The 16,471-nt window shown below is 42.3% G+C and overlaps 2 protein-coding genes across 11 annotated transcripts in view; one reads left to right on the forward strand and one right to left on the reverse strand.

Annotated features, from left to right (window-relative positions):
• The window catches only part of LOC133636326 (zinc finger protein 568-like), a 448,159-nt gene that overhangs the window by 49,667 nt on the left and 382,021 nt on the right, over positions 1-16,471 (reverse strand). Inside the window, exon 1 of one of the 8 annotated variants that reach the window (XM_062030233.1) lies at positions 9,340-9,875. The exons of 6 other annotated variants lie outside the window; for them this stretch is intronic. In XM_062030233.1, coding sequence (XP_061886217.1) covers positions 9,340-9,433 — 94 coding nt within the window. In that variant the 5' untranslated portion in view covers positions 9,434-9,875. Of the gene's footprint in view, positions 1-1,983; positions 2,445-9,339; positions 9,876-16,471 lie in introns of those variants that run through there. One more of the 8 variants, XM_062030231.1, reaches the window with a different exon arrangement.
• Positions 15,597-16,471, forward strand: part of LOC133636349 (zinc finger protein 263-like) — a 40,340-nt gene continuing 39,465 nt past the window's right edge. For all 3 annotated transcript variants that reach the window (XM_062030322.1, XM_062030323.1, XM_062030321.1), the window contains exon 1: positions 15,597-16,071. Coding sequence is in view for 1 of the 3 variants with exons in the window: in XM_062030321.1 (XP_061886305.1) it covers positions 15,885-16,071 (187 nt within the window). In the remaining 2 variants the exon portion in view is untranslated. The remainder of the gene's footprint in view (positions 16,072-16,471) is intronic.

The following is a 16,471-nucleotide window of genomic DNA, read 5'->3' on the forward strand; positions in this document are numbered from 1 at the left end:
GCTCGTACCCGCCTACCAAGCCAAAGACTTAGGTCCACTGGACCGACACGCAAATACCACATTTTCAACACTCCCCGTTGTCGGTTAAAAACATAGCTATGGGCTGCACTTTGGACACACCTGCTGTAGGAGCTAGCAGCTACACAACAGCTAAGCTAAAACTGCACATTTAAGCATATCAAATAATTATAGTTGCTTAATACGTACACAAAGTCTCCAAAACAAAAGTCTGACAGAAACTATCCAGTAACAAACGTGTCCGCATGGTTCAACTCTCTGCGCCATGAGCTTGACTTAATGAATTATTGTGGCCACTAGGTTTTTTTTGATTGATTGAGACTTTTATTAGTAGGTTGCACAGTGAAGTACATATTCCGTACAATTGACCACTAAATGGTAACACCCGAATAAGTTTTTCAACTTGTTTAAGTCGGGGTCCACTTAAATTGATTCATGATACAGATATATACTATCATCATAATACAGTCATCACACAAGATAATCACATTGAATTATTTACATTATTTACAATCAGGGGTGTGGAGGGGGGGGGGGGGGAGGATATGGACATCAAGTAGTGGACATAGAGAGAGAGAGAGAGAGAGAGAGAGAGAGAGAGAGAGAGAGAGAGAGAGAGAGAGAGAGATCAGAAGGCATAAGAAAAAGAAAAAGTATCTGCATTTGATTGTTTACATTTGATTATTAGCAATCCGGGGAGGGTGTTAGTTTAGGGTTGTAGCTGCCTGGAGGTGAACTTTTATTGCGGTTTTGGAGGAGGATAGAGATGCCCTTTCTTTTATACCTGTTGGGAGCGCATTCCACATTGATGTGGCATAGAAAGAGAATGAGTTAAGACCTTTGTTAGTTCGCAATCTGGGTTTAACGTGGTTAGTGGAGCACCCCCTGGTGTTGTGGTTATGGCGGTCATTTACGTTAAGGATGTAGTTTGACATGTACTTCGGTATCAGGGAGGTCTAGCGGATTTTATAGACTAGGCTCAGTGCAAGTTGTTTAACTCTGTCCTCCACCTTGAGCCAGCCCACTTTAGAGAAGTGGGTCGGAGTGAGGTGGGATCTGGGGTGGAGGTCTAGAAGTAATCTGACTAGCTTGTTTTGAGATGTTTGGAGTTTAGATTTGAGGGTTTTGGAGGTGCATGCGTAATCGAAAAAGGGTTGAACGAGAGTTCCCGCCAGAATCCTCAAGGTGCTTTTGTTGACCAGAGAGGAAATTCTGTAGAGAAATCTCGTTCGTTGGTTAACCTTTTTGATTACCTTGGTTGCCATTTTATCACAGGAAAGGTTAGCCTCTAGAATGGAACCCAGGTAGGTGACCTCATCTTTCCTGGTGATAACAATGTCACCCACTTTTATGGTGAAGTCATTGACTTTCTTAAGTTTGATGTGGGTGTTGTGAAAGATCAAATTACCATTGCAAAAGCATCTGTCATAAGGTTAGTGTTTTTATTATATGTGTGTCAATATGTATAAGCATACTTTGTGGCTTTCACCAGTAGGCTAGCTATCGCTGTAAGGGTCAGTCGATATCGCTTTGGGGTCCGCAACCCTAATGCCGCCCTCCAGTGGTCCACAGAGGCTGAAAAGGCTTTCATTGACCTCAAACATGACCTGTCCTCCACCTCCGCTTTTGCTGCTCTTTTTCTTGGATGTTTCTGAAAGTGCCTTTTTTCAGAAACAAAAGGGGGAGGAGGTGTGGGGGGGAGCGGGAAGAGCTGGACGAAGTGGCTGGGGAGAGGGAAGTCTGGGCTTCCCTGCTTAGGCTGCTGGCCCCGCGACCCCACCTCGGATAAGCGGAATAAGATGGATGGATGGAGGAAATGACTGCTGTCTGATAATCACATTAATAACACAATAACAATCATGTGTCTGACTACACCTATTAATCACAATTAATCTAACACGTCATGTTCATGTTCATGATGAAATATAAAGTTAGTAAACATGTGAGAGTAAGAAGTAAACAAACCTGTTCTGTGTAACACAGCTTGAGGTTTCTTAAAAACAGCGTCCAGTAGTTGACGTAGTCTTTTGTTGTCTTCTTTCATCCGAGAAAGTTCCTCTTTGTACTCTGCTATCGTTCTTTCACACATTTTCACACAATCACAACACTTTACACTCACACTTGATCTTAACTAAGCGATGTGTTGATCAAATCCGCGTCTCTTTGTTAGCAGCTAACAAGCTAAGCTAACTAGCATGCTAAGCTAACTAGCGCGCTAAAACAACTAGTATTCAAAGCTAACTAGCGCGCTAAAACAAGTAGCAAGCTAAGCGGGCCTAATAATGTCCAAAGTTGAGTGAGACGAGTGGAGTTTATCCTGACACGGAGGATGAATAAAGTGTAGTTAGTAGCGAGGCTTAGAAGCGTGTGTGGAGTAAAGGAGGACTTTGCTGCAAAGCGCATATCCTCCACGCATGCGTCACTTAGGGGCGGGGCCAAAGAGTCAGAGTGATGGGCAAGTCATGAACGAACCGTTCTAAATGTATGTTTTCATGGTGTCCACACAAAAAACATGACAACAAATGATATTTCCAAATATATAAACCGTATTCGACTTTTAATCAGGTATATATGAAAATAATGAAAAAGTATTGTTATTAATGCACCTATTTTCGCTCTTTTTATCTGCCACACGTGTTTTATAGTGTTTTATGCTCATAATGTATTATCTAACCACAAAGATGGACCACAAGTCCAAGACATTATGAGAACTATCAAATGAAGTAAGTGGAAGTGGGCTGGACATATCAGTAGAACAGATAATAGATGGACTTCCCTAATGACATCATGGAGACCCATGGATGGGAGCAGAAATAGAGGAAGACCAAGAGTGAGATGGCGAGATGAGATAGACAAATATTGGGGAACAGTGCAGTGGCAGGGAGCAGCTAGAGATCCTTCACTATGGCACAAACATGCTGAGGCTTTCGTCCAGCAGTGGACTGACAATGGCTGATGATGATGATGATGATGATGATGACTCAGTCTGGGTTTGAACTCACAACCTACCCATCTCAGGGCGGACACTCTAACCACTAGGCCACTGAGTAGGTGGATGTAGTAGGTGTTGTAGTAGGTTAATGGCTGCACCAATATGAAGGAAATAACAGGTCAGTATAGCTTTTACATACATAAATAACTTATTATTATTATTAGCCTTTATTTAACCAGGTAAAATCCCATTGAGATCAAAGATCTCTTTTCCAAGGGAGACCTGGCCAAGAGGGCAGCAGCAAGGTTACATTAAAAACAGTAAACAAATACATAAAACATCACATTTACGACATTAAAACTTGCTGACATAACACATGTGCATACAGACAAGGTAGACTGCAGTCCTTTCACAGAAGCTTTAAACTCATTCAACGTAACAAGGGTTTGAAGTTGAATATTGGATTGTAGGTTATTCCAAGCCTTCGCTGCTGAAAACCTAAATGCTTTCTTGCCCAGTTCAGTTCTTACTTTGGGGACGACAAATTGCACAACATTCATTGAACGAAGATTGTGACTTCCTTGTTTCTTTGTTAAAAGACAAGACAGATAAGATGGAGTGATACCCAGAATGGTTTTGTAGATGAACACATACCAATGATTGAGGCGTCGAGCACATAAAGATGTCCAGTTAACCATTGAGTATAATACGCAATGGTGAGTAAGGGGAGCGCAGTTGGTGATAAATCTCAGTGCACCGTGGTACACACTATCCAGCTTGTGGAGACAAGCAGCAGTAGCATTCATGTACAACACATCTCCATAGTCAATAACAGGTAAGAAGGTTGTTTCCACCAATTTCTGTTTCACAGTAAAAGAAAAGCAAGACTTGTTTCTATAATAAAATCCCAGTAAAAATTTCAGTTTTTTTACAACATACTGTATGTGCTCCTTAAAACTCAAGTGGTCATCAATTAAAAATCCTAAATATTTAAAAGCACATACTAACATAATTTGTTGCCCATTTCTTGTTAAAATGTTCTCACACAGTGCTGATCTTACAGTTTTTGATGTGGTAAAGAACATACACTTTGTTTTCTCTGCATTTAAAACCAGTTGAAGATAGCAAAGTTGTTCTTGTACTCTGTCAAATGCATGTTGTAGATATTTAAAGGCCTCAGCAGGAGTGGGTGCTGTGCAGTATATGACAGTATCATCAGCATAGAAATGGAAAGTTGAGTTCGGAATATTCTGTCCAAGATTATTTATGTAAATAGTAAATAATAATGGGCCCAACACAGAACCTTGAGGGACACCCTTTTTCACTTGCAGTACGTCCGAGGAGGAACCTTCTATCTGAACAGCCTGAGTTCTACTTGTGAGGTCATTTGCAAACCATCCAACTGCTTGCTGAGAAAAAGCAATAGCTGAAAGACGTTTGATTAAAATGACATGATCTACAGTATCAAATGCCTTTGAAAAGTCAATAAAGAGGGACAGACAGCACTGCTTCTTGTCAAGAGCTTCAGTTACATCATTTATAAACTTCATAGCAGCAGTAACAGTACTGTGATTTCTGCCAAAACCTGACTGAAATGGTGACAGGATAAAGTTGGTGTCCAAAAAGTCTTTTATCTGTTCACTGATAAGGGATTCAAGCACTTTTGCCAGAACAGAGAGTTTAGAGATCGGTCTGTAATTATTTAGATTACTAGGGTCACCTCCTTTTAATAGGGGGATTTCAAGGGCAGATTTCCAATCCAAGGGGATTTCATTTGAAATTAGAGTAAGGTTAAAAATGTGAGTCAGTGGTCCAGCTATAATTTCAGCTGCCAACTTTAAAAAGATCGGCTCCAACTTATCTGAGCCAGCTGGCTTTCTAGGTTTAAGTTGCTTTAGAGCCCTCATGACCTCTGTTGTGGTAAAGGGCGTAAAGTTAAAAACCTGGGTATTTTCAACGGTTCTTTCCGGAGTTAGCGGAACTTCAGTAGAGTTGTCAGAATTGTAGAGAAAACCAGAGGAAATAAAATGATTATTAAAATGACTACCCATTTCCCTTCTGTCACTTACTCTGACACCATCAACAAGTATACTAGGTGGGAGATTGACTGAATTACAGCAGGCGGACAAAGATTTGATGATTTTCCAAAACTTCTTTGGGTGTTTGAGGTTTTCTGTTGTTGTGGAGAAATAAAATTCTGATTTGACTTTCCGAATGAGAGAAGTAAATTGATTTCTTAATTGTCTAAAATTCAACCAATCCGCTTCTAACCCTGATTTGCGTACCCTGGCCCAAGCAGCATTACGCTCATGCAATACATCTGACAGGTCCGATGTAAACCACTGATTGTCACGACCTTTAACCCTACATTTTCTAAAAGGGGCATGTTTGTTCACTATACTCAAGAAGTTTTCGTGAAAATATTTCCAAGCCAGTTCAACATTATCAAAAAGAGCAATTCTATCCCAATTAAAAAGATGCAAGTCATGTAAAAAAGCTTGCATCTCAAATAATTTCATATTACGTTTTTCAAGAAGACGAGGCTTGCTTTTAGGAATCCTTGTGTCTCGCACTACTGCAATCACACAATGATCACTCACATCATTGGGGAAAACACCAGATGCAACACATTTAAAGGGCATATTTGTTAGAATTAAGTCAATGAGTGTAGCTTTTTGAGGGCATTTAGGATTAGGTCTTGTAGCTGAGTTAATTAATTGTGTTAAATTTAGAGATTCACACTGTGCTTTCAAAGAGTCAGGCACAGATGTGAGCCAGTCCCAGTTCAGATCACCAACCATCACTATTTCATTGTATTTCAGTTGAGACAGAAGCTTCACAAGAGTAGATAGAGAATTACTAAGGGCAGATGGAGGCCTATAACACCCCACTACCATAATGTGGTAATTTCTAGCTAATTCAATTTCAAGTGCTAACAGTTCAAGTTCTTTACTTACTGATTCAGAGAGGACTAATTTAACATCAAACCTCTGCTTAATATATATGGCCACTCCGCCACCTTTTCTTTGTCGGTTAGTACGATAGACATTATAGCCATGAATGTAAATATCTTTATCAAGCACAGATTGTTTAAGCCAAGTTTCAGATAAGACTACAATATCAGCATTTGTTGAGTTTATCCAGATCTTTATCATATCAAGTTTAGGGAGTAAACTCCGAACATTGATATGAATAACCCCAAGACCAGATCTAGTTTTAAAATCCACAGGTGTAAAACATTGTGTAGGTGTATCAGGGCCTGGATTAGTCTCAACATTTCCTGAGAGCAATAACAATAATATAACTAAACATTTGCGCTTAAAGTTACCATCTTTTGAGTCGGTCTTTAATCTGTGAAAGTGAATGCTTATAATAGGGGAGGATGCAGTCATGTTGACGTGATCTCTCAAAACAAGGAAACAATAAGAATGAATGGACACTACCATAGCATGCAGCCATTTTGTTTTGTCCAAAGTCACAGAAATCTTCAACTGAGATAAGGCAGAGGTTATTTTATAGTTGCCACTATGATGAAATGTCAAATTATCAAAGTTGTCATCTTGAAGTAGCGTAGCTTGTAAGGGGGGGTGACCAGACCCATTTGGGACACCAGTAAAACCACACAAAAGTATAAACCACAATATAATGATTTGTGACATAGTGAGAGGAGAAGTTCCACTTGTTTTACCACTTTTGAAGATGTTAGCAGACAGGGCTGAAAGCTAGCAACCAAGGCCGATGGGTGGAAGCCCGTAGACAAAACCAATGGCTGGAGGCAAACAGCAGGCCGACTGTGGAGGGCCAGCAGCAGGCAGGCCAATGGTGAAAGGCCAGCAGCAGGCAGGCCGATGGTGGAATGGCTAGCAGCAGGCAGGCCGATGTTGGAAGGTTAGCAGCAGGCAGGCCGATGTTGGAAGGTTAGCAGGTAGGCCGATGGTGGAAGGCTAGCAGCAGGCAGGCCGATGGTGAAATGGCTAGCAGCAGGCAGGCCGATGGTGGAATGGCTAGCAGCAGGCAGGCCGATGGTGAAATGGCTAGCAGCAGGCAGGCCGATGGTGAAATGGCTAGCAGCAAGCAGGCCGATGGTGGAATGGCTAGCAGCAGGCAGGCCGATGTTGGAATGGCTAGCAGCAGGCAGGCCGATGTTGGAATGGCTAGCAGCAGGCAGGCCGATGTTGGAAGGTTAGCAGGCAGGCCGATGGTGGAAGGCTAGCAGCAGGCAGGCCGATGGTGGAATGGCTAGCAGCAAGCAGGCCGATGGTGGAATGGCTAGCAGCAAGCAGGCCGATGGTGGAATGGCTAGCAGCAAGCAGGCCGATGGTGGAATGGCTAGCAGCAGGCAGGCCGATGGTGAAATGGCTAGCAGCAGGCAGGCCGATGGTGAAATGGCTAGCAGCAAGCAGGCCGATGGTGGAATGGCTAGCAGCAGGCAGGCCGATGGTGGAATGGCTAGCAGCAAGCAGGCCGATGGTGGAAGGCTAGCAGCAAGCAGGCCGATGGTGGAATGGCTAGCAGCAAGCAGGCCGATGGTGGAATGGCTAGCAGCAGGCAGGCCGATGGTGAAATGGCTAGCAGCAGGCAGGCCGATGGTGGAATGGCTAGCAGCAAGCAGGCCGATGGTGGAATGGCTAGCAGCAGGCAGGCCGATGGTGGAATGGCTAGCAGCAAGCAGGCCGATGGTGGAAGGCTAGCAGCAAGCAGGCCGATGGTGGAAGGCTAGCAGCAAGCAGGCCGAGGATGGAAGGCCAGCAGCAGGCAGGCCGATGGTGGAATGGCTAGCAGCAAGCAGGCCGATGGTGGAATGGCTAGCAGCAAGCAGGCCGATGGTGGAATGGCTAGCAGCAAGCAGGCCGATGGTGGAATGGCTAGCAGCAAGCAGGCCGATGGTGGAATGGCTAGTAGCAAGCAGGCCGATGGTGGAATGGCTAGCAGCAAGCAGGCCGATGGTGGAATGGCTAGCAGCAAGCAGGCCGATGGTGGAATGGCTAGCAGCAAGCAGGCCGATGGTGGAAAGCTAGCAGCAGGCAGGCCGATGGTGGAATGGCTAGCAGCAAGCAGGCCGATGGTGGAATGGCTAGCAGCACGCAGGCCGATGGTGGAATGGCTAGCAGCAGGCAGGCCGATGGTGGAATGGCTAGCAGCAGGCAGGCCGATGGTGGAATGGCTAGCAGCAGGCAGGCCGATGGTGGAATGGCTAGCCGCAAGCATGCCGATGGTGGAATGGCTAGCAGCAAGCAGGCCGATGGTGGAATGGCTAGCAGCAAGCAAGCCGATGGTGGAATGGCTAGCAGCAAGCAGGCCGAGGATGGAAGGCCAGCAGCAGGCAGGCCGATGGTGGAATGGCTAGCAGCAAGCAGGCCGATGGTGGAAAGCTAGCAGCAGGCAGGCCGATGGTGGAATGGCTAGCAGCAAGCAGGCCGATGGTGGAATGGCTAGCAGCAAGCAGGCCGATGGTGGAATGGCTAGCAGCAAGCAGGCCGAGGATGGAAGGCCAGCAGCAGGCAGGCCGATGGTGGAATGGCTAGCAGCAAGCAGGCCGATGGTGGAAAGCTAGCAGCAAGCAGGCCGATGGTGGAATGGCTAGCAGCACGCAGGCCGATGGTGGAATGGCTAGCAGCAAGCAGGCCGATGGTGGAATGGCTAGCAGCAAGCAGGCCGATGGTGGAAAGCTAGCAGCAGGCAGGCTGATGGTGGAATGGCTAGCAGCAAGCAGGCCGATGGTGGAATGGCTAGCAGCACGCAGGCCGATTGTGGAATGGCTAGCAGCAGGCAGGCCGATGGTGAAAGGCTAGCAGCAAGCAGGCCGATGGTGGAATGGCTAGCAGCAAGCAGGCCGAGGATGGAAGGCCAGCAGCAGGCTGGCTGATGGTGGAATGGCTAGCAGCAAGCAGGCCGAGGATGGAAGGTTAGCAGCAGGCAGGCCGATGGTGGAAGGCTAGCAGGCAGGCCGAGGGTGCTAGCTGTCTGCTACTGCTACCTGAACAGGTGGAATATAGGTAGGCCAAAGTCTATGGCAATCCAGTGACATTTGATGAGAAACTATCCACTTGTCAAACCTGCCAGCTAGCAGGCTAGGTTTACAGCGTCAGCTACCAAGGTAACTGACTCTGACTTTGTCTTACCTCTCTATATTTGGAGGTAAAACTCTCGAGGAGTTTGCACTTAACCTGCTCTCTGGAATATTCCCCCGGTGACTGTGTGAGTTTTGTGTAAACATGTTGATACACATTGTTACAAACTGAGAGGAACATCAACCTCTCATAAATATTGTCTGGTTTTTATGAACAACATAAAACAATCAGTGCATCATCCAATTCATCTTCCTATAGACAATCTATTGAAGAATAGTGTTAATAATAAATATAAAGTTAGTAAAGAGGTAAACAAACCTGTGGTGTGTAACACAACTTGATGTTGTCGCTCCTTCTCCTCTTTTGTTGGACAAAGTTCCTCCTCGTACTCTGCTATGGTTCTTTCGCACATTTTCACACAATCACAACACTTTACACTCACACTTGATCTCTGCTTAGCGATGTGTTTTCATCACTTCTTTGTTAGCAGCTAACAAGCTAAGCTAACTAGCAAGCTAAGCTAGCATCAAAGTGCGCTCAGACTAATATACAAACAGTTATTAATGAATAGAGTGTAATAAAGGACATATATGTGTACATGGACGCACAGATTAAGAACACTGCAATAACGTCTTCACCGTCAGACGCCATCTTGCTTTATCCTCGCCGTGTTTGCTTCGCGCGCAGTCTTGTCAGATCTCGCGAGAGAAACAAGTACACAAGCTCCCCCCGGTACAACTATTTTATTATATACTATTTACTTATTCTGAAAATAAAAGTAAACTTGTCCACTTATTTTCGTAAACATATTCAAATATTTAACAATGTATTGAAAGAACAGTAGCATAAGGAAAGAAAAAAAAGAAACAAAATAAATATTACCCTCATGATATTATTTTTGTCTTTGATACTAATCGTTTTTATAATGTATTTTAGAATGTGGGAGGTTTTCATGTTCTTTTTAAATTTCCTTTGGCATTATATTTATATATATTACACTTTTATGCAGATGACTGCCAAATGTATATGCCAATTTGAAAAGGCCACGGCCCCCTGACACCCCTTCTCAACTGTCTATGTGATGTCAAGGCTTGGTTAGCTCAGAATGTTTTAATAATAAATGAGGGAAAAACGGAAATGTCAGTTTTTGGTCCGGCCCTCACTGACTTGGGACCATTGCAAAATGATGTGCGTCCCAAAGTCAGCAGCCTTGGCGTTACTATAGACAGCCATTTTAAACTTGACAAACAAGTCAATGGCGTTTTAAAATCCTGTTTTTATCATCTTCGTCTTTTAGTAAAGGTAAAACCGTTTTTATCTTTTAACCTTTTTGAACAAGTGGTGCATGCTTTTATTTCAAGTGGCCTGGACTACTGCAATGCACTTTATGCTGCCATTAGCCAAAAAGCTCTCTCCCGGTTGCAGTTAGTCCAGAAGGCGCGCTCTGTGTGTGTCTAGGTGTGTCTGGGTGTGGGTGGGTGTGTGTGTGGGTGTGTGTGTCTGGGTGTGTCTGGATGTGGGTGTGTGTGTCTGGGTGTGGGTGTGTGTGTGGGAAGGGGAGGGAAGGGGAGGGGGGTGCGCAATACAACGTAAACCGTTGGCCAACCAAAAAGTAACCACAGAACACTATACGGTGTAGTGTTCTGTGGTTACTTTTTGGTTGGCTAAGCGGACGTGACGACAGGCTGTCCTCACTCAGGTCCACACGGACCTGGAGGGGGCTTGCCTGTTGTCCGGCTGGAAATCGGGAGAAATTCGGGAGAATGGTTGTCCCGGGAGATTTTCGGGAGAGGCACTGAAATTCGGGAGTCTCCCGGAAAATTCGGGAGGGTTGGCAAGTATGGTCTGATGTCATGTCTCACAACACTCATTAATGACTTGGAGATGGTCCTCCTTGTGAGCCATGAAGCGCATTGTCATCAGCGAAAGAGCCTTGAAGATTACTTTTTCCGGTCTTTGTCTTTGCAGCGAAAGGTCTCAGATCAAACATGGATCCGTCTTGGCGGTATCTGAAGTAGATGCCAATGTCAAGGTCCTTGATAGCATGGAGGATGACTTGTGTGAAGAAGAGGTTGAAGGTTGACACCGTTACTGATCCCAAAGCTGCAAGTATAGTCGTCGTTTTAGAGGACCTGACCAATCATGTCATCGTGAGAGAGCCTTATCAACATTGTGAACTTTTCTGGGCCGCCCAATTTTGCCAACATAGACCAGAGTGCTTCAAGATTCACTGAGTCAAAATCCTTGGATAGTTCAACAAAGGCCTACAGGTCCATCTGTTGCTCAATACACTTTTCTGGGAGTTGGCGTATCACAAATACCAGGTCAACAGTGCTTCTGCCCGGACAGAAACCACATTGTGCTTCTGGGAGACGATTCTCAGAAATGCCATCCGTTAGTCTGTTTTAGCAGGACACAAGCTCAGATCTTTCCAGCAATAGAGAGAAGCGATATACCTCTGTAGTTACCACAGTCCGAATTTCTGTCCTTTTTTTTAACATAAGATGACAATGGTGGCATCTCCAAGGGCAGGCTACGTATGTCCTTTGTCCCAAATGGTTAACTGGATGTTGTGAAATGCCTTGAAGGCTGTGGGTCCTAAGGCTTTGTACACTTCTACAGGTATGCCATTCTGAACTGCTGCTTTACCACAGTGTGTCTGGTCCATGGCAGTTCTCACTTCCCCCGAGTAGGAGGGAGGTACAGGTACACCTGAGTTGGCTATGGTTGGGTATCTGTTGTAATGCCTCTTGGTCAACAGAAGGTGGTCTGTTGAGGAACTGACTAAAGAGTTTTTCCCAACGCCCACTAATACATTTGCTCTTTAATTTGGTGGATGCATCAACAGAGAGAGGGTGTGCAGCGCCCCCTTTGGCTGGACCGAAGATGGCTTTGAGATGGCTGGAGAGCATTTTGGAGTTGAGAGAGTCTGCGTAACGCTGGATTTCCTCAGCTTTTGGCTCCCACCATGTGTCTTGCACAGAGCAGAGCTCTCTTTGGTCTTTTGCTTGACAGTCTTCAAACCTGTCATGTTGGGATCCACAATATAGGCTCTTCTTTTTTCATCAATTCGAGCCTGTACAGTCATGTCGTACTCATCAAACTAGTTTTGAATTCTCTGCTTCTTGGCAAACAGAGGTTGTGCAGTCGCTGTTACTATGTCCCTGAACTGGGTCCAATTGTCTGGTGTACTGCCTGTAAGGGGTCCTTTTGAATCCAATTCTTGGTCCAAGCTGGCGGGAGAGTGAAGTTTGGCTGTATTAAACCATACTTTAGTGACTTTTGGCTATACTTTCACGTGGTTCTTATTGGGCTAAATCTGGAACCTGGGTTATTAGTTTTCCTACCATCTTATGTGTCTAAACCAGGGGTCACCAACCTTTTTGAAAGCAAGAGCTACTTCTTGGGTAGTGATTAATGCGAAGGGCTACCAGTTTGATACACACTTCAATAAATTGCCAGAAATAGCCAATTTGCTCAATTTACCTTTAACTCTATGTTATTATTAATAATTAATGATATTTACACTTAATTGAACGGTTTAAAAGAGGAGAAAATACGAAAAAAAATGACAGTTAAATTTTGAAACATAGTTTATCTTCAATTTCGACTCTTTAAAATTCAAAATTCAACCGAAAAAAAGAAGAGAAAAACTTAAAAAAAGAATTTATGGAACATCATTAGTAATTTTTCCTGATCAAAATTAATTTTAGAATTTTGATGTCATGTTTTAAATAGGTTAAAATCCAATCTACACTTTGTTAGAATATATAACAAATTGGACCAAGCTATATTTCTAACAAAGACAAATCATTATTTCTTCTAGATTTTCCAGAACAAAAATTTTAAAAGAAATTCAAAAGACTTTGAAATAAGATTTAAATTTGATTCTACAGATTTTCTAGATTTGCCAGAATAATTTTTTTGAATCTTAATCATAATAAGTTTGAAGAAATATTTCACAAATATTCTTCGTCGAAAAAACAGAAGCTAAAATGAAGAATTAAATTCAAATTTATGTATTATTCTTTACAATAAAAAAAATAAATTTACTTGAACATTGATTTAAATTGTCAGGAAAGAAGAGGAAGGAATTTAAAAGGTAAAAAGGTATATGTGTTTAAAAATCCTAAAATCATTTTTAAGGTTGTATTTTTTCTCTAAAATTGTCTTTCTGAAAGTTATAGGAAGCAAAGTAAAAAAAATAATGAATTTATTTAAACAAGTGAAGACCAAGTCTTTAAATATTTTCTTGGATTTTCAAATTCTATTTGAGTTTTGTCTCTCTTAGAATTAAAAATGTCGGGCAAAGCGAGACCAGCTTGCTAGTAAATAAATAAAATGTAAAGAATAGAGGCAGCTCACTGGTAAGTGCTGCTATTTGAGCTATTTTTAGAACAGGCCGGCGGGCTACTCATCTGGTCCTTACGGGCTACCTGGTGCCCGCGGGCACCGCGTTGGTGACCCCTGGTCTAAACAATGAAATTCCTTGAATCCTTCAACTCCCCCAGCCAGATACTCACCAGAACCCCCTTAGTCCAGCACATCACCCTGGTCTTGCAGCAACTCCACTGGCTCCTCGTCAAAGACCGTAGCCAGTTTTAGATCATTTTCTTACTTGCAAGGTTATCCACAACCTCGCCCCGTCATATCTTCATATCTTTGGAACTTTAAAAGTATTTGAAAACTTTTTAATACTTTTTGGGGAGTAGTAAGACCTATGCTGACCCACAGCATGTAGCAAATAAAGTAGAGGAATGTAATAAATGCAGTTATTTCTGTCAGGAGCTGGAATGCTGCTTAGTGACGTGACCCCAAGGATGCAGAGAAAATACTCACATGGAGGGGAGGAAAGAATAGAAAACTCAACCACAAAAGGAGTGGAGGAAAACAAAAGAAGGCGAGTGCAGAAGTAAATGCACAAGAGGCGGAACTAATTTTGTACCAGAAACAACACGTGTACGCAAAGATCCGACGCTGTCTGGATGACAGGGCTGGACTGAAATAGGAGATTGATTGGCAACTGGGTACAAGTGTGTCCCGGTTGCATATCAGGCAGCTGGTGTGGAAGCCAGTGAACAGCACGAGGAAGTGAAAAACACCAAATAAGGGCACAGGACAGGAACTTATATACCACATACCTAAAACAAGCAAACATAAGTCCAAAACAGTTACAAAGATGTAACAATTTCCTCACTTTGGACGAAGATATCAACCTCTATTCTCTCTGGTCGGTGGAACCAATCAGATGATAGGACCCGCCCACTGACTTTGATGGCTGAGTTTGAAAGATAAAATACATTTATGTATTTCATTCAATTTTTTATGAATTATCACATTTAAATAATTATTTAAAGATGTATTTATTTGTTTAATTTTGTCCCATTTGACCCTCCATATTTTTGGAACAGCAAGACTTCCACAATATGGACTCATTTAGCCTTTTCAAATCAAGAACACACTTATTCCAGAATGCTTATTCACTTTCATTTCAGCTATTTCTAGTTTCTTGTCTAAACTGACATTTTATGTTTCATATTGTTCAATGTTGTAATGTTTGTATCGTCTCTAGAAAGGCACCTCATAAATAACATTGATTATTATTATTCGTATTATTCCTAAACAGAGGATTTGGTCCTTTCACATCATCTACAACCTATTTTTCTTCCTGAGAACCACTCATTTTTTGTCTTGTTTATTTTCATAGCTTCTTTCAAGCCAAACAAATGAAATACGATTATTTTGCCAGAGCACATTTGTATCACTACTAGAGGTATTTTGTCAAAAATAAAGGATTTAGTGTTTTATTAATATGAGCAGCAACATTTCAATGGTACTATATGTAGGACTTTACAATACTGTACTGCCATCTACTGGTGACTTTTGGCTACCGCACGATAAATTGACGTGTAGGCGAGAGGCAGTAGCTTAGTTTCACTTTCACTTTGCCTTTGACCTCATTTTTCATTATCATCAGAATAAAACACAGGACCAAAATGTATCGACTTATTGGTGAATAATACAACAATATATACATCATTTTAGTTCATGTAACAATTACAACAAAATAAAACAAATAATCGTTTTATTACATATGTAACCTATTTTTATGGGCATGCCTCTTTATGATGTTAAGTTCCTGTTATAAGCTGTTTTACAGTATATGCCTTGAGCTCTTATTTTGAAGGCGCCAAGAGCGGAAGTGATGACATGTTTTAGTGGAGCGGAGGTTTTTGAAAGAAGAAAAATAAAGTGGTCCTCGTGTGAACTGGAGCCTCCGTGTTTGTTATTTTGTAGTTTTATACAGTATATGCGACATTTATAAACCCTCGGTTACATAGGTGGCAGCGGTGGGATGTAATGTATGTCATAAAATGCATGCCCATAAAAATAGGTTACACAAACAACAGTTTTAACAAAGTCAATAATGCAAAATAAATGTAGGAAATCAAAAAGTGATCACGCTCCTGATTTACTACAAAGCTATGAGTCTTCAGCGCATGACAAATCTCGCGAGAGCAGACAGTCATAGACGAGAGCAGAACCGTCTTGTAACGTCAAGCGTGCCAACTGTCGTGAAAGCACATTGACATAGAAGGAAGTGTGCAGGACGCTAATAAGTCAGTCTTATTATTTGTTCTCCAGTTTGAAATATTTACGTAGTATAAAATACATCTTTGATTTTTTAATTCAGGGTAAAATCGTCTCGATGCGCTAGAAGCACTTTGCTGCTTCTCGTGCTCGTTTATTGTTAGTTAGCTTAGCTCGCTAGTTAGCTTAGCTTGTTAGCTGCTAACAGAAGTTATCAACACATCGCTAAGTAGAGATCAAGTGTGAGAGTAAAGTGTTGTGATTGTGTGAAAATGTCTACATTACACATGTTGAGAGCGTTGGTGGATCAGCGACTAACTGCTGCCGTTGAAGAAATATTTGTAGTGTTAGAAAGAACGATAGCAGAATACGAGGCGGAACTTTCTAGAACAAAAGAGGAGAACTATCAACTACTGGACGCTGTTTTCAAGAAACATCAAGTTGTGTTACACAGAACAGGTTTTTTTGACTTCTTACTCTCACATGTTTACTAACTTTATATATGATTATTAACACCTTTCTTCAATAGATGGTCAATCAGTGGCCTAGTGGTTAGAGCAGTCCTGGGCAAATTAAGGCCTGGGGGCCACATGCGGCCCGCCGGACATTCCCAAATAATTGTTTAGATATTTAAGATGGAAATTTAAATATCTAAGTTTAAGTTAGATATTAAACTTAAACATTTCATACATTTGTTTTTGAAATGTATGAAAATTCCGGTTTTCATGGAAATTCAAGTTTGAGTTCATAATTCCTGGTTTTCCAAAGCCCTATACAAAGTATTTCAATGGTTGGAATCTGCGCTTTTGCATGATATACCAGTTACTATGGTATTCTAATTAGTTACTATGGTAATGTA

This window comes from Entelurus aequoreus, linkage group LG20 (assembly GCF_033978785.1).
Source record: "Entelurus aequoreus isolate RoL-2023_Sb linkage group LG20, RoL_Eaeq_v1.1, whole genome shotgun sequence".
NCBI lineage: Eukaryota > Metazoa > Chordata > Actinopteri > Syngnathiformes > Syngnathidae > Entelurus > Entelurus aequoreus.